Below are 19,124 nucleotides of genomic sequence, written 5' to 3' on the forward strand. Positions count from 1 at the left end.
GAACTGAACTGAACATAGGCCTTCTGTGTTTTTTTGTGGGGTTTGTGGTCTACCATATCTTCCCTAAAGTGCAAGTTTAAAGTATCTTGTGAATACTTTTTATTTCTCTACCAGTAATATAGTTTTGTCTCTTTGTATTTATCCCTTTACCTCCTATAGTTTCAGCTTTACTAATATTGTTCTCTTAACTGATACATATCTTTTCATTTTGATGTGTACCCTCTAACTTTCTTGGTCTCATTTGTGCTTTTTGGCCTGAACTCTACCTTGCTTTCTTTTTCTGATATTCCTTTGCATAACTTTTTATTATTTTTAGTCATTTTTGAGTAAGTTAATTGTGTATACACACACACATATAGCACAGAGTTAGGTTTTATTTTGTGATCCAGGCTAATATTATTTTAATGTATGCTAAACCCAATTACATTTATTGATATGAGAGAGAGGGTTTTTTATTTGTTTTCTTTTTATAGTTGAAATGATTTTTCATTATGTGGTAACTTTGCTTTTGCTTGTATGTGCAGTTCTGATATTCAGAAAGTTTACATTTTATTTTCATGGTTACTTTTGTTATTATAATTTTATCTTATATCCTCCATTCTCTATTGGTTCCCTACCGGGAAGTGTGTTAAAACTAGCGTGTTTCATCCTCCTTTCTCTTCCCTTCCTTCTCAACGGCATGATTTTAGTAAATAATATTTTACAGCTTTCCTTTGCACAGTCAAATGCAGTTATCCATCACTTGATTGACCATCTGTTGACTTTCATTTGTTACAGGTGGGAGGCAGTCAGCAAATTCACTTTGGATCTGCCTTTACGTAAGCCCTCCGCCTTCAGGTCATACCATATACACTGTATTCTGTCACTCTTAATTCCCACGCTAGTTTTTTAAGTCATAGTTTTTTAGATAAATATATGCATAGCTCATTGAAGATAAATTTGTTATGATTTCCTAATTTATCTCTTGGCTGATTGAAATTTGGTCCTTTTTCAAGGGTTTGGTGAAAGAGATGAGTTCACGGGACTAATTTTCCCTGCGTGTATGTGCAGCAGGGTTATTTGTAGTCTTTGCCTGAATGACAGATTGGCTTGATCTACAACCTATGGCTCATACTTTGTTTTCGTACAAATTTTTCTACTGTATCCTGACATTAGTTGTTCCTTTGGGGAAATCTGAGGCCAGCCCTTGATTATTAATTTCTCCCCCATAAGTAACTGGATATTTTTCTCTTCCTAAGCTATTTTTATAGACCAGTAAGTTTACTAGGATATGTCTTGATATTGACTGCTCTAAAATGACTTAAAAGTTTCCATGCAGGCAGTAGTATATTTAAAAAAAAAAAAGTGCTCTGCTGGATTTATCTGTTGTTATGGGCTTCAGCTAGTTAGGAAGCGAGTATATTTAGAGAGACTGTTATTTATATAAAGACTTAAAGCAATGCCCCCTGCCCCCAAAATAGACTTGTAAGTTTCCTTCTAAGTAAGCTTTTTTGTTGAGGCAAAACTTAAGTACAGAGAGTGCACAAATCACAAGTGTACAGTTCCGTTAGCTTTCAGTGAAATACCTGTATAATCTACCCCCAGATCAGGAAGTCAAACATTCCTTATTAGCATTTCGAAGAGCTACCCTTTGAGCTTTTTCTTTACAGTCACTGCTACCCGCTTCTCTGAGGATAACCTTTTCCTTTTCTGTATTGCTGTATAGTACTCTAACCATACTTTTCCTGATAGTTAAGTTGTTTTCAATCTTTTTCCCACTCCCAGTTGTGGTTAAAAACACATAACTGTCAGTAAGTGTGTCATAGTGATTGGCTCATTCTTCTATTAAAATGGACATTTGGATAGTCTCCAGTTTGGGTCTTATGATATGTACATGTCTTTTGGTTCATCTGATGTATATATGTGTGCATTTCTGTTCAGTGTATACCTGCGAGTGGAGTTATTGAATTATTGGGTCATAGATTGTATGCATACACAATTTAGTAAAGACTGAAAATGGTTTCCCATAATGGTTGTAATGGTTTATATTCCCAAGAGCAGTGAATGAAAGCAGTGTACATCCTCAGCACTCAATATTGCTGGTCCTTTTAGCCATTCTGGTAAATTTATGGTTCTCCATAAATATCTCATATTTTTATGTCATGTGAGAACAAAAATGCCACTGAAAGTTCATATGGAGAAAATCTGTTTGGTAAATCAAAAAGACTGGCTTACTGGCTTACTTCATTATCTTGATTGGTTTAGGTTCAGCCTAAACATGTGAAGGAAGCTTTCAGATTACTGAATAAATCAATCATCCGTGTGGAAACACCTGATGTCAATCTCGATCAAGAAGAAGATGCCCAGATGGAGGTTGATGAGGGCCCAGATGGCATCAATGGTGAGGTGTCTGTTCATGACTGTTCTAGAGTTAGGGGCCAAAATGTTCTCTAAGATATCGTGATGAAAGTGCACTTACTAATGGTTATGAAGTCTGTGTAGCAAAAAGGGGAAAAATAGATAATGAATTTTATTAACTATTTATAAGTTAAAATATAATCAAATAGTTGATATAAAATATATATGCTTGAAAGACGAGAGAAAATACACCAAAATGGAGATAGTGGACTTAATATTGCAAATGCACTTTTAGATCATGAAATCTTTTTTTATCTCCCATTCTTCCCATTTCTTCCGAATGGGTATTTGTCTTCACTAGTAGCATTTATAAAATTGCTTCTAATTTATTTGTACAGTTACTGAATACTGGGTATAATTATATGGTTGTTTTAAAATTAGTATTAAAATATGAATAGTATATTTATAAAAGCACCTGGTAGGGGGGTATTGGCACAGGAAGAAGATTTAAATGGTCAGTATTTCACTTAGGTCATGCTGATAGCCCTGCTCCTGTGAGTGGAATTAACGGCCACAGTGAAGACATGAACCAAGATTCTGTTCCAAAAGCCTCCTTAAGGCTGGGCTTCTCCGAATACTGCCGAATCTCTAACCTTATTGTGCTTCACCTCAGAAAGATGGAAGAAGGTGAGGCCATACCTAGTGCTGCTCTTATGCTGTGTCATTTACATAAGCTGTATTCACATAAACTGCTTGTGCTTGGCTAAAGATTGTGTTGTTTTGTCAGAAGAGATGATAAATTTTTAAGACGAGCTCACTTTGGCAAACAAAATCTATGAGAGAATGTCAGCATATCTACCAACCTGGATGTTTTCCCTACAAGTTCATTGTCAGAGGTTTATGACTCATTTTTACTAATGTCCTTGGCCTATTCTAATATTTGTTAAGCCAAATCTGGGATCTGATAATATATAAAGAAGCACTTAACAAACTTCTTGCAGATGTAAAATCTCCCTTCTTTATAATGGCTTTGTTTAAAATGGATGAAATCCTTCATTCCCAACTCATGCTTTCAGTTGCTGTTGACAAATATTGTCTAGGTGGTGAAGCATAAGAAAGTGAAGGAAACACCTTCGTACTTTGAAATCATAATAGCTTTAAGAAAATTGTTTATCATCTCTTTTTTTTTTTTAATTTTTCTTTTCAAGATAAAGTAAGGATACTTTAACTGAAAGAATATGGCAGGTTATTTTAGGCTTAAGCTGGAACGTTGCAAACCTTATTTTAGCAGATATGTTTTCTGACAGATTGGTTATCTGATCTATACATTATTTTGTCTGTTGTGTATGCAAACTCTAAGAATTGGCAAAATAGCTTGCTATCAAGATAATTTAATCCTTTTTAAATGAATTCTTTTGTTGCAGAAGAGGATGAGTCTGCATTAAAGAGGAGTGAACTTGTTAACTGGTACTTGAAGGAAATTGAATCAGAAATAGATTCTGAAGAGGAACTGATAAATAAAAAGAGAATCATTGAGAAAGTTATTTATCGACTCACCCACTATGTATGTATATAATTAAGTTTGCTGGGGTATTACTGAGGGAAGGTTTTCATGTTTCATATCTTTGTAGGTTTCTTAGATGTTCATTTACTTTGAATCCTGAGGGTCTAGTCAGAATTAAAAATTGTTTAAAATAAGAGACTTACTAATTAATTGACTATTTCTTCTGCCAAAATAAGCAGAATTTATGTTAAAGCTGGGAAAGCGAATTTTGGGTCTTAGTATTTGAGTGTTTTTAACCTTTGTTTTTCACTCTGCCATAAACCTTCAAGCAGCCTGACCACTATCATCTGAATTCTGCATTCTATCCTTCCTCCTGTTCTTATCTCCCCCCATTACCCAGTTTACAGTCTGCTCCATGTATTTTTTCTTATACTTCCCAATTCATTCATTCTCCTTTTATAATACTTGCTTGGCAAAACTCCACCTTTGGTTAAAACTAGTTTGTTTACTGTACCTATATCTAAGAAGTTAAAAGTATCTGGAGAAAAGCATACAATCACATACTCACTCTTACTTTACATTAATGACCACAGATCTCAAATGGACAGTTCTTAACTTCTGTCTTATCTACTTCACAGTAGCACTGACTTCACAGTAGCACTGACCTCACAGTAGCAATTCCCGCTGCCATTACTTTTCCCTCATCTGTTCAGTCTCCCACTCTCTTAAAGGACCCTTACATACATACCATCTCACTGCTCCAGTCACCGCTATTTTCAGTATTCAACCTGTTGGCAGCGTCTGTCACAGTTGATCACTCCTAGAAATACTTTGTTTGCTTGGCTTCTGAGTCACCATATTCTCCTGGGTCTTCTCACTGTTATTTCCTCCTCTTCTCTCTCTCTCTCTCTTCTCTTTTTTTAAATTTTGAGCTGTGTGATTCTGTTTTATTTTCTCTTTTGGCCACATAACATGGCATGTGGGATCTTAGTTTCCCAGCCAGTGATCAAACTTGTGCCCCCTGCAGTGTAAGCACTGAATCTAAACCACTGGACCACCAGGGAAGTCCCTCCTTTTTTATTTTTCTGGCTCTTTCTCCTGTCACTTTTTAAATGAAGTACTATATGTAATCCTCAAAACTCTTTTTCTGTTTACATTCATTGCCTAAGTAAACTCATTTGGTTCCATGAATTGAGAACCATTTGTGAACCCATACTTAAATCTCCAGCTCTCACCCGTCCTCTAAATTCCTGATCTATATAGCTAGCTGCTTACTCACAAATTAATAGGCATCTCACACTCAGTGTGTTCAAAACAGTGACTTCCCTGTAGTTTCACTTACTCAGTTGCTTTAGGCCAGACATCTTAGAGTAAAGTTTGATTCCTTTCCCCTCACAACTGTCTTTTATCAGCAAAGCTCATGAGCCTGTCTTCAGCGTTCTCTGTTCTCTTTTCACCACCATCACAGCTACCCAAGCCACCATGCCTGGAGTTGCACAGGTGCCTCCTAACTGTCCACCCTTGCAGTGGCTCTCTGCCCAGCAGCCAAACAGATCTTTTAACAAATGAAATTGTTTTAGTGTGCTGCCTTTCTTCCCTCATGTTTAGAATAAGATCATTCTCTGTACCATGGCCCGCAGAACCTTCTGCACAATCAGGCCCCTGCCCACCTCATTGTCTTCATTTCATAACCTCTTTCCTTTCCCATTCTGCACAGTGACACTGGCCTTGTCACTGTTCCTTAGACACACCAGGTATGAAGGCTTTTATACTTGCCCTTTGTTTCTTTCCCCATATTCCCTCCTCCATTCTAATATCTGCTCAAATGTTGCCTTCTCAAAGTAGTTCTTGCTTAGTCTGTTGAAATAGCAGCCTTCCTCCTTGCTGTCACCCCCTTACCCTGCTTGTTTCTTCACAGTGTTTGTCACTGCCCGGCAGTATAGTCTTTGTTTAGGTGTTTAATAATGTGCAGCCACCATGAGGGCAGGGACTTTATTTTGTCAATCCCCTGTATCTGCAGTGGTGCCTAGCTCAGAGAGGGTTCAAATACTTGTTAAATGATTGAATTTTTCTGTTCAAATGGCAAGAGATTGCATTTAACTTCACAGTGCTCACTTTATAAATATTATAGTTGTCACACATCAGAGTTTATCATCTGATGAACTATTTCCCTGCAGAACTAAATGAGTCTGTGATTACAGGTGGGGGGATTTGAAGAACTATTCCATTCAAAATTTAATAAATAATATGTATAAAAATAGAGCTGAAGTGGGGGTAGTATTGTGCTCGGAGTTATCTGTCTAGTGGACGATATGTTTGCATCAGGCCAGCCCTTCCCTTCCTAGCGGCCCTGGGATCAGTGTTAAGATAAAAATAATTCATGCAAAAAGTCCACATTGGGACACATTGTAAAACTAACTGATCTAAATTGGACTTATGTTTTTAAGTTTGATTCACCTCCTGAGCCAATTTGGTACAAAAGACTATGGAACTTGTACTGTGCTGATCAAGTGTGCTTTCTATGAAGATGTGTTAGTACATAGAGTATTTGAAAGTGTCTAATCTGTCTTAGTCGTATTAGTTAGTGTTCATACTGTTGGAGTTTTCCATTTTTAGGATCAAATCACTATTTCCTGAGTTCCTCTGTATGGGCCTTAGGTAGAAGTCTTTGTTTGTGGACATATTAGACTGACTTATAATATCATGGCTTCAAATCTGTCATCAAGTTTATTAAGCCACATGGCATGTTCTACTTTTCTTTTTTTTAATAGTTAATAGATCAAAGTGAAAATTTTTACGTTAATTATCTTTTGATTCTACTTCTAACTGAATTATGAATGGGTGATATATGAAAGAGTTCAGTGACCAGTAAATTAAAAATTAACATAATATTAAGTATTAATATTTGAATGATAAATAGAATGGTAAACATATTTATCAGGATTTATACAATTACATGATCATAAAATCATATGTTTTTTGAAGTTATTTTTAAGTACATGATGTGATATACTAGGGAACCTGGTTAAAATCAGACATTTAGAAGGAGGATCAAGTCCTACGTATCTTATCATTCTTATAATATTGCTAAAGAACTGAGGACAACCATTTGTATTTCATAGGATCATGTTCTAATTGAGCTCACCCAAGCTGGATTGAAAGGATCCACAGAAGGAAGTGAGAGCTATGAAGAAGATCCCTACTTAGTAGTTAACCCTAACTACTTGCTTGAAGATTGAGCTATTGAAGGAAACTGGAGAAACTATGGCCCTCCACCTCGGGCCTGGAGTCTGGATGGAGTTCTGCTAGCCAGACAAATGCTTCTGGGAGCGATGATTCAGGAAGATTTACTTTGAGGAATAAGAACCAAGTTGATTGTCCTATCCTATATTGTCACATTCCTTTTATACCAACACAGGTTTTATCCCCCTTTAGTGTGCTTCTTGTCTAAAAAAAGTTGGATTGCAATAATGTGTTGTTTCTATAACTAAGATCTTGTGTTTTCATGTGTAGAAAAAGGTCTGCTGCTTATATGTTATGTGATATCGTATTGGAGAAATAACTTTTTTCAAGTATCAATTACTGCTTTTTTTCACCAGAAAAAATTTTTCAGCAGTTGTCTATTAGATTTATTTCTAGTCTACTCAAATTATTGCTTCCATTTATTCATGAATATAGAAAAGGGATGGAAATATGACATTATGGTAAACATTTAAGCATAACATCTTGTGAGGAGAGTCCTTATTAGAATTTGATAGTATGAAAGCTAAGAGGCCTTGGAGATGATTTTAAAAGTTAAATCAAGTTCTGTTTGTTTTTTTTAAGAGAGTTTATGAAAATAAAACATTTATTATACTTTTCCACTACTCTTTAATAACTTTAAAAATTTCTATGTTCTAAGAGTAAGGTCTCAGAATTATTTTCTGACTGCTTTTTTAAGGGAACTTTATCATTTTCTATATTATAACCATCCTTAAATTTTTTCAAAGAAAATTATTGCTGTTTATGATACTAACAGTCTCTGAGGCTTTAGCTTTGATCAGTATGTTTATGATGTACCTGTTCCTATTGTTGCAGCTTTTGGCAACAAATGGGAAATGGCATTTTTCTATATATACAACCACCCTTATATTTTACAGCATTTTTCTAGGAAAAGAATTACTGCAGTTTATGATGCTAACAGTCTCTGAGGCTTAGCTTTGATCATAGGTTCATGGTGTAGAAGTTACTGTTGTTGCAGCTTTTGACAGTAGATGGTATTTGGGGGGTCTGGGGGGCTAGTCAGGGAATGTTTATACATGTTACTCACGATCACTAATAGAAACTTCACTCACCACTAAAGGTAAGGGAGATTGGAGACAGAAGTTGCACAGTTAGCAGATATAGGGTATAAACTTGTGTGAAAGCTACGTTACTAATCGGGGTAGGCAAGCCTTTTGAGACGAGGAAACTTCAGTGTACAGGATCTCAGACATTGTTGAGCAGGAGCTGCTGGAGTAAGGCATGGACTAAGACAGAAGGTTCCAGTAAATAGGTGATAGGAAGAACAACTAGTAAAAACTCAGAAAACAGCAAGAAAGAGTTCCTTCCCTGCACTAGTTCCCAGCTTGATAAAGAAGATGGGTACGGCGTTTCTGAATAGAGAAACGCCTGACAGGAATTTGAACTTCAGCTCGATCAAAGGAAAGTGTGATGGCCAGGGAAGATGAGTCGCTTAATGGTGAGTCTGTCTTCTCCCCCAATTTTGCTGTTAGTGAAAGTGGGGACTCTAAAGCAAAGTGAGACCGTTAATACAACTAAAATAAGTTTTTATACATCTGAGTAGGTGTGCTTCCATTTTCACACATCCCCTCTACATGTTACTTGTCAGAGAAGTGAAGTGGCTAATGGGTGATGGATTATGTATAAGGTCTTTATGAAGAAAATTAGACAAGTATTTAGTAAGTGGATAGATGTAAATTGTTTCTGAAAAGGACATCTTGAATATTGTAAATTGTCAGCCATCACTTTAATCTGTTTTCAACCAAATCCCAACAGATGTCCATCAGAAAGGAAATGACTACATAAATTATGATAACAGCCATGCTCTCTGCATTATACAAACTAAAATGAGGGAAACGAAGATGTTTGAAATGGAAATATCTCTAGGACATATGGAAAAGATGTGCAAATAAAGCCATGGAGCACCTGAATATATGACACAAATATTAACAAACCTAAGGGAAAATAGACAGCAAAACAATAGTAGTAGGCTTAAGTATCCCACTTTCATCAGTGGACATTATCAGTGAGGAAGCATAGACTTCAAGTAGTATGTTTAGACCAGTTGAGCTTAACAGGCACAGACCATTCTGTGCAAAAGCAACAGAATACAGATTCTTCTTAAGCATAAATGGAACAGTGTTTAGGATAGATCATATGTTGGGCCACAAAACAAGTCTTACTATGTTAAAGATGACTGAAATAGGCATGTTTTCTGACTAATATAAAACAAAACTACAGGCAGAAACCTGAAGTTTTCAAAAATATATAGGAATTAAGCAACACTACTTAACCAGTCAGTCAAAGAAATCGAGAGAAATTTAAAAATGAAACACGAAAATGGAAAAATGACATAGCGAAACTTGATGGGAGGCAGCAAAAGCAATCCAAGAGGGAAGTTCATAGGGATAAATGCCTTTATCAAAAAAGATCTCAGCCTAACTTTATATCTTGGGTGGGGTGGGAAATAGAGCCCAAAGTTGGTAGGAAAGAGCAATAAAACTAAGGGGTTTTTTTCTTTTTAAGGTAAAAGTGACCAAACTTTTAACTAGACTCACAAAAAAAAAAAAAAAACAAAGATAAGTTATACCACAGAAATATATAAAGAATCATAAGATGTTGATATTCACCAGCAAATTGGACAACCTAGTAGATAAACTGCCACTGCTGCTAAGTCGCTTCAGTCGTATCCAACCCTGTGTGACCCCATAGACGGCAAGCCCGTCCCTGGGATTCTCCAGTCAAGAACACTGGAGTGGGTTGCCATTTCCCTCTCCAATGCATGAAAGTGAGAAGTGAAAGTGAAGTCACTCAGTCATGTCCGACTCTTAGCGACCCCATGGACTGCAGCCTGACAGGCTCCTCCATCCGTGGGATTTGCCAGGCAAGAGTACTGGAGTGGGTTGCCATTGCCTTCTCCAGACAAACTGCTAGAAAAACACTATCAATCATGACAAAAATGGAAAATCTAGTTAGTCTGCTTAGTAATGAGATTGAATAAAAAGAAACCTCCCAACAAAGTCCAGGGCCATATGGCTTCACTGATGACTTCCACCAAACATTTAAAGATGAATTAATACCAGTCCTTATCAAACATTTTCCAAAAATGGAAGAGGAGGTACTACTTCCAAATACATTTCATGAAGCCAGCATTACCTTGATACCAAAATGAGACAAGGCCCTAAAGAAGAGAAAACTACAGGCCAATATCCTTGATGTACAAAATAGATGGAAAAATCCTCAACAAAACAGCAAAGTTAATATGTTAAAATGATCAAGTGGGATTATTCCAGGTATGCAAGGATGATTCAGTATCTGGAGATCAAGCAATGTATTATACAGCTTAACAAAATGGATAAAAATCCTTGTCATCCCCATAGATAAGGGAAAAAGGTATTCGATAAAATTCAACATTGAATTATTTTTAAAAACATCAAAGTGAGTATAGAGGGAAAGTATCTCAACATAATAAAGACTAAATGGCGAGCCCACAGCTAATCATACTCTTGGGGAGGAGACAAGAATGCCCATTCTCAGTATTTTTATTCAATAAATAAAAATGGAATCTTAGCCAAAACTAGGAAAGAAAGGCATCCAAAGAAGTAAAATTGTCATGCAGATAATATGATCTTGCATATACAAATCCCTAAAGACACCACCAAAAAAAAACAGTTGGGTTCTTACTGATGGTCAAATGGTTAAGAATCTGCCTGCCAGTGTAGAAGATACAGGTTCAGTTCCTGATCAGAGAATTAAAATCCCACATGCCACAACTATTGAAGCCCATGTGCTCTGGAGCCACAAGTAGAAAGTCAGTGTACCAGAACAAGATCTCTGCATGACACTGAAGATCCCGCTTACTACAACCAAGACCTGATGCAGCCAAGTATTTATTTTTTTATGTATCAGAAAAAGGAGATAATCCCATTCACAGTTGTATAATTTAAAAATACCTAGGAATAAATTTAACCAAGGAGGTAAAAAACCTGTATACTGAAAAATATAAGACAGTAGTGAGAGAAATTGAAGAAGACAATGATAAGCAGAAAGATATTCCATGCATACAGATTGGAAGAATTAATATTGTTAACATGCCCCTTCATTTTAAAATCCTTCATTACACATTCAGTGCAGTCTCTCAAAATACCAATGGCATTTTTCATAGAAACAGACAATCGTACGATTGTATGGAATCACAAAAGATCCTGAATAGCCAAAGCAATATTGAGAAAGAACAAAGCTGCAGGCATCATGTGTCCTTATTTCAAGCTATATTACATAGGTATAGTAGAACTATGGTATTGGTACAGCAAAGGAAAGACATTTCCTTTACTAAATGGTGTTGGGAAAACTAGATCACTACGTTACACTATTCACAGAAGTTAAAAATGGATTTAAGGGCATAAAACCTGAAATCATAAACTTATAGAAGAAAACACAGATGGTAGGCTCCTTGACATCAGTCTTAGCAATGGCTTTTTGGATTTGACACTAAAGCAAGAGCAACAAAAGCAAAAATAAATTGGACATCAAACCAAAAATTACTGCACAGCAAGGAAAGCCATCAGTCAAAGGAAAACCTTTGCAGGTAATATCTGATAGGGGTTAATATCCAAAATATATAAACACATAATAACAGCAATCTAAAAGAGGCCAATGAGCAGAATAAGCATTTTTCCGAAGAAGATATTCACATTGCCAACAGGCACATGAAGAGGTGCTCAATATTACTAATCATCAAAATGAAAAAGCCACAATGAGATATCAATTACACCTGTTATTAGAAAGGTTATAAAGAAAAAGAAAAAATAAGTGTTAGCAAGGATGTGAAGAAAATAGAACCCTTGTGTACTATTGGTGAGAACCTCTGTATGGAAAACAGAAGTTTCCCCCAAAAAAAACTAAAAATAGAACTACCATGTAATCTAGCAATTCCACTTCTAGGTATTTTATCTGAAGAAAATGAAAACGCTAATTCAAAAGGATATATGCACCCTCATGTTCATTGCCACAATATTTATGATAGCCCAGACATGGAGGCAACCTGTGTTCACTGACGGATAAACGGCTAAAGAAACTGTGTATAATCAAATATTACTCAGTTCTGGAAAGAAATCTTTTCATTTGTGACATGGGTGAACCCAGAGGGCATTATGCTATATGAAATGTCAGGCAGAGAAGGACAAATAGTGTAGAATCTAAAAAAAATGTTTCCATAAAAACTGAACTCATAGGTACAAAGAACAGACTGATGATTGCCAGAGGTGAAGGTGGTCAAAAGGCACAAACTTCCAGTTACAAAGTAAATGTCATGGGGCTATAATGTGCATCGTGGTGGTTATAGTTACTGCTGTCTATCTGAAAGTTGCTGAGAGTAGATCGTAAACATTCTTGCCACATACAAGAAAAAAATTTGTATATTAATGATGGATATGTTGACTAGGCTTACTGTGGTGGTTTTGTGCAATGTATATGATTGTGTTGTACACCTGAAACAAATACAATGTTACATGTCAGTTGTGTCCTTAAAAATTAATTTTAAAAAGGGAAAATATGAGCATTTCTTATAACTTTGCAGTAGAAGAGGCTTTTAAAAAATATATCTAGAGAGCAATAAAGAAATTAATGAATTTGACTACACCAAAATTTAATACATTAAAAATTAAAAACCAAAGCTACAGATTTGGAGAATGTTTTGTCAACCTATAATACTAGCAAAAGGATTAATGTCCAGAATAAATAAGCTGCAGATGAGAATATGCTATATATAATTACTATATATGTATATAATTATATATAATTTCAGTAGCTATATATTTTCTCAATTTACAATGGTAATAAAGTTTATTTCCCAAAATAGATACAGAGCTGATACAAATAAATTTTTTAAATCATTCAAAATTATAAAAACACTAATAATTTGATAGTATTCTAATAGCATTGGTAGGTTTGCTAGGAATTTAATGTTGTAATACACTACTGGTTGGACTGTAAATTGGGACACTGCTTTCAGGGGAAAATTTGTTAGTACCATTAGAAGTTAAAGCATGGCTGACTACCCTATTACCCAGCAAGTGTACTCCAGTATTTTTCCTGAAGAAATACCTATCTGTGTATAGACAAAGGCATCAATGACGACACCCAATCAACAAAATGATGGGGGAGCATCACACAATACAGCCCTTGAAAATAATCAGATATATCAGTATTTACACAAGGGAAAGATCTCTAAGTGTGCTATACGGTACAAATGCTAGTTGTACGTCAGTACTCACATTATAGTACCTCTTACTTTGTATACTTGTAGGGAAAACTATTTATGTACATACAGATGTAATAAATGATGGATATTTCATAGGAAGTACCTGGGATTAGGTATAAGACAAATGGAAATATTTTATCTAAATTTCAGGGATATTTATGATAATACATTTATTTACTATTTCTATAATTATATATATTTAGAGAGAGAACGATGATTATAAACAGATGAATTTGAAAATGGTATATTGACCTGGGGCTGTCAGGGTCACCTTGAAAATTCCACTAAATGAAATAAAACTATTTCTATTTATATATGTATATATATCACATATTTCTAAGACAGTTCCAAGGGAAAAATGATAGGAGAGGCCATGTCCTTTCATTAAGTGAATAGATAGACAAGGACTAAAAAGTCTAGAAACACATCTAGATAAATATTTCATTTCCTTTTTTTTTCCACTCCACTGGGTCTTTGTTGCTTTGTGTGGGCTTTCTCCAGTTGAGGTGAGTGGGCTTCTCACTGCAGCCTCTTGTGGAGTACAGGCTTTAGGCAGCAGGCTTCAGTAGTTGCAGCTTGCAGGCTCAGCAGCTGTCATGTGCAGCCTCTTGGGCACACAGGCTTGGTAGTGGAAGCTTGTGGGCTTCACAGCACAGGCTCAGTAGTTGTGGCACATGTGCTTAGTTGCTCCATGGCATGTGGAATCTTCCTGGACCAGGGATTAAACCCACGTTCCCTGCATTGGCAGGCAGATTCTTATCTACTGTGCCATCAGGGAAGTCCCAAATACTTGGCTTCTGATAAATGGCATTTCAAATAGTGGGGAAGGAATGGCCTATGCAACAACCCATTAGAAGTTTAGAAACTCTGGTAACATGCAACATAAAGATGGAATAAAGATCTAAAGATTAGAAACAAGAATATTAAATAATACATTTGACACAAGCTTTCAAAAATATGGTACTAAGTAATGTATTTTGAAGGATACACTTCAAATAAGCCAAATTTTAAAACGGGGGGACTTTTTTTTTCTATCACATTTTAATACATGATATCCAAACTATTGAGTTCCTATGTCATAATAAGTTAAATAATAAAATTGTACAAAGGATATGAACCTAAATCTCAGAAGAAAAACAGGTAGCCATTTAACATGAAAAACTACGCCTCCAAACCAAAAATGTGTCCAAATGTGAATTTATAACAGGTTGTGAGCAAACTAGAGAGATTTAGATACACTTAGCTATAAGCAGGATTTAAGTTTGAAGAAACCTGCTTTGGATTGCAATCAAAATTCCAAATGGGCACACCATTGAGTTAGCAACTTAATTTCTAAAACTCTTATCTTAAATGTGGGACAAAGATGTATAGCTAAAAATATTAATTTGCAACATATTAAAATTTAGAATCAACCAATATTCAATATGCAAGAGGTTAAACTGAAGTGCAGAGAAAAAAAGCTAAGGAACACTGCATTAAACATAGTTCCATGTATCTTTTATATATTTGAAATGTTATACACATATATGCATTTGTTTATGTAATAATAATAGCTATCATTGAGTTGCAAGGTTCTAAATATGCTAATGAATGACCTCATTTAATTCTCACAACCCTGTATATCCCCATTCTACAGCTGAGAAAACAGAGACAGAAATTAAGTAACTTCCACCAGATGAGACTTAAACTCCTGGCACTCTGACTCCTGAATACCATTAATATATACAGAGAAAGAAAATTGGAAGGAAGCACAGTATTGAAAATGATTATCCTAGAAAGGGAAACAAAGAGGGGAATTAGTAAATTTTTATACATATTTCTATACTGTTTGAATCTTTTATAAAATGTATTCATCATGTATATACTTATGTATATTTAAAGGAGGAAAAAAGTTTGGTGAGGAACTCACTTTTGTTCTGCTATGTAAATAAATTTTAAGATAATTTGTAAGTAAGAAAAACATATTAGTACACTCCAAGAGTTGGTGATGGACAGGGAGGCCTGGCGCGCTGCAGTCCATGGGGTTGCAGAGTCAGACATGACTGAGTGACTGAACTGAAGTAAGAAAAAATGTGAAGGACTTTTTTCTTCACTTTCCAGTTTTCTTGGCTTAAATTGTATGAGAAGTTTGAGGTTATTGTGCCATCTCTATGGCTTTAAAATTTTTTGATATTGCATTGATGAATCATACTGCTCATGGGGTTCTCAAGGCAGGAATACTGAATTGGTTTGCCATTACCTTCTCCAGTGGGCCACATTTTGTCAGAACTCTCCACCATGACCCGTCCATCTTGGGTGGCCCTACATGGCATGGCTCATAGTTTCATGGAGTTAGACAAGGCTGTTTCATGTGATCAGATTGGTTAGTTTTCTGTGATTGTGGTTTTCAGTCTGTCTGCCCTCTGATGGAGAAGGACAAGAGGCTTACGAAAGCTTCCTGATCAGATAGACTGACTGAGGGAGATACTAGGTCTTGTTCTGATGGCCTGAGCCATGCTCAGTAAATCTTTAATCCAATTTTCTGTTGATGGGTGGAGCTGTGCTCACTCCCTGCTATCTATCTCCTATGGTGGAGGTAATGAAGATTATGGTGACCTCCCTCAAAAGATCCCATGCATGTACTGCTACAGTCCGTGCCCCCAACCTGCAGCAGGCCACCACTGACCCACGCCTTCTCCAGAGACTCCTGGACAACCACAGGCAACTCTCCTGTGGGGTCACTGTTCCTTTCCCCTGGGTCCTGGTGCACAAGGTTCTGTTGTGCCCTCCAAGAGTCTATTTCTCAGTCCTGTGCAAGTTCTGGTGGGGTTAATGGTGACCTCCTCCAAGAGGACTTATGCCATAACCACACCCAGAGCCCCTGTCCCTGCGGCAGACGACTGCCGACCGGTACCTCCACAGGAGTCGCTCAGACACAGTTCTGTCTCAGTCTTTGTGGGGTCCCAGGTCCTGGTGCACACAAGGTTTATTTGAGCGTCTCTGGCGGAAATGGGGTTTGATTCTAAAGGTGAATTCGCCCCTCCTACCTTCTTGCTGGGGCTTCTCCTTTGCCCTTGGACGTGGGGTATCTCCTCACAGCCACTCCAGTGAAGTGCCGGCGCCACTCCTGATCTTGGACGTAGGGCATCTCCTCTCCTCTGGCTGCTTACCGCTCCAGCGGGGCCACTGGATTCCTTATACTGACAGAGAAGGCAAGAATATACAATAGGGCAAAGACAGCCTCTTCAGTAAATGGTGCTGGTTCCAAATAGGAAAAGGAGTAGGTCAAGGCTATATATTGTCACCGTTAATAATAATTGCATATTATTTAACTTATATGCAGAGTACATCATGAGAAACGCTGGGCTGGAGGATGCACAAGCTGGAATCAAGATTGCCAGGAGAAATATCAATAACCTCAGTTATGCAGATAACACCACCTTTATGGCAGAAAGTGAAGAAGAGCTAAAGAGCCTTTTGATGAAAGTGAAAGAAGAGAGTGAAAAAATTGGCTTAAAGCTCAACATTCAGAAAACAAAGATCATGGCATCTGGTCCCATCACTTCTGGCGAACAGATGAAGAAACAGTGGAAACAGTGGCAGACTTTATTTTGGGGGGCTCCAAAATCGCTGCAGATGGTGACTGCAGCCATGAAATAAAAAGACGCTTACTCCTTGGAAGAAAAGCTATGACCAACCTAGACAGCACATTAAAAAGCAAACACATTACTTTGTCAACAAAGATCTGTCTAGTCAGGGCTATAGTTTTACCAGTAGTCATGCATGGGTGTGAGTTGGTTAATAAAGAAGGCTGAGCGCTAAAGAATTGATGCTTTTGAACTGTGGTGTTGGAGAAGACTCTTGAGAGTCCCTTGGACTGCAAGGAGATCCAACCAGTCCATCCTAAAGGAAATCAGTCCTGAATGCTCATTGGAAGGACTGATGTTGAAGCTTAAACTCCAATATTTTAGCCACATGATGCGAAAAGCTGATTTATTTGAAAAGACCCTGATGCTGGGAAAGATTGAAGGCAGGAGGAGAAGGGGCTGACAGAGGATGAGATGGTTGGATGACATCACCGACTAAGTGGACATGAGTTTGGGTAAACTCTGGGAGTTGCTGATGGACAGGGAGGCCTGGCATGTTGCCATCCATGGGGTTGCAAAGAGTCGGACACAACTGAGCTACTGAACTGAACTGGACTGATGAATCATGTACTGATTTCATTATTGTAGATAATCCTGTTACATATTAAGTGTTAATAGTTGCTTGGTATTTTACAACCTCAACTGAAGTTATAAAGTAAGTATTCCACAAACCTCCTGACAGTTCCTTGAAGATGGAGCTGGCCTGGCATTTAGTCCTTATTGTCCTTTTAAGTTTTTCTTGCTGGGGTTTAGACTGGGACTCTGATAAAAATTTCATCTCAGCTGCTGGTCCTCTAACCAACAACTTGCTACACAATCTGAGGGATCCCCTGGGAAACCAGGATCCTCCCTTTGTAGCAGAAGATGAAGAAATTTACGTTTGTCGCCAGCCACTGCCTGCATTCCTGCCAGAGTACTTTAGAAGTGTCCGTGCCAGTATGATCACCCATTACAAAGTATTTCTGCCATGGGCACAACTTCTCCCAGAAGGAATCTTGGAGAACCCAGACAAGGGAACAGTGCTGTGCTATCGGCAACTGCTTGAGGCCCTCAAGACTGCTCAGCTTCAGCCCCTGGTGGTTCTACACCACCAGACCCTCCCTGCCAGCACTCTCCAGAGAACTGAGGCCTTTGCCGATCTCTTTGCTGCCTATGCCTCCTTCGCCTTCCGCTCCTTTGGGGACCTAGTTGAGATCTGGTTCACTTTTAGTGACTTGGAGCGAGTGATCACGAAGCTTCCCCACCAGGAATCAAGATCTTCACGTCTGCAGATCCTCACTGATGCCCACAGAAAAGCCTATGAGATTTACCGTGAAAAATATGCTTCTCAAGGTGAGTTCACACAACCCTGATGGCTGACCCACCGCAGCCTTCATCATCCACCTTCATCCACCCTTCTTAAAGCAGGACTCAGCATTTCTTTCCACTTATTTTCAACAGTCCCTTCATAGCTATTTATAAGTGAGAAATTAATACCATCCTGAGGATTTCTTGGTGGAGGTAGGTAGGGATGGCTTGCATTGTACCATGCCCAATATCCCCTTTGAAAAATGTCTTTAAACCCTCCTTACCTAGTCTTGAGTCTACACTATTATCAATTATCTTTCTCTTTCCTTCTTCAGTCTTGCCTCCCTGACTCTCCCTAGGATTTCAAGATTGCCCATTCTCTTTCAGCCTCCCTGCTTTCTTTTTTACGTTTTAATTTTTTATATTTTTGACCATGCTTCATGGCTTGGGAGACCTTAGTTCCCCAACGAGGGGTCAAAACCATGCCCCATATAGTGGAAGCTCAGAGTCCTAACCACTGGACCACCTGAGAAACCTTGAGCCTCCCTGTTTTTCTTATGTAAAGCGAATTACATGTTCTAGTTGAAGCTTATATTCCAGCAGGGGAGACGAATAGAAGATAAAATAATGATATGCTGATGGATAGTGAGAAGAGCATGATTACAATTGTCCATATTCCTGCTTCATAGCTAATGTAAGCTTCCCATTCACTGGGTCTGGACAGATTCAGGACATTGATTCTATTATATTCCCTAGATGAATCTGAGGTATACCAATTTTGAGAACCAATTAGATTAGATTAATTAGATTAATTGGATTAGATAAGCTTTCTAGTTTTTATTATATA

General features: G+C 37.4%; 2 protein-coding genes across 2 annotated transcripts in view; both read left to right on the forward strand.

The window, feature by feature from the left end:
- MCM6 (minichromosome maintenance complex component 6) overlaps positions 1–7,707 on the forward strand; it is a 35,339-nt gene extending 27,632 nt beyond the window's left edge. Inside the window, exons 14-17 of the mRNA XM_069577684.1 lie at positions 2,245–2,380; positions 2,869–3,024; positions 3,762–3,901; positions 6,964–7,707. Of these exons, the coding sequence (XP_069433785.1) occupies positions 2,245–2,380; positions 2,869–3,024; positions 3,762–3,901; positions 6,964–7,080 (549 nt within the window). The 3' untranslated portion in view covers positions 7,081–7,707. The remainder of the gene's footprint in view (positions 1–2,244; positions 2,381–2,868; positions 3,025–3,761; positions 3,902–6,963) is intronic.
- A 9,897-nt stretch (positions 7,708–17,604) lies between these two features.
- The window catches only part of LCT (lactase), a 50,144-nt gene continuing 48,624 nt past the window's right edge, over positions 17,605–19,124 (forward strand). The window contains exon 1 of the mRNA XM_069577687.1: positions 17,605–18,322. Coding sequence (XP_069433788.1) covers positions 17,683–18,322 — 640 coding nt within the window. The 5' untranslated portion in view covers positions 17,605–17,682. The remainder of the gene's footprint in view (positions 18,323–19,124) is intronic.

This window comes from Ovis canadensis, chromosome 2, assembly GCF_042477335.2.
Source record: "Ovis canadensis isolate MfBH-ARS-UI-01 breed Bighorn chromosome 2, ARS-UI_OviCan_v2, whole genome shotgun sequence".
Taxonomy (NCBI): domain Eukaryota; kingdom Metazoa; phylum Chordata; class Mammalia; order Artiodactyla; family Bovidae; genus Ovis; species Ovis canadensis.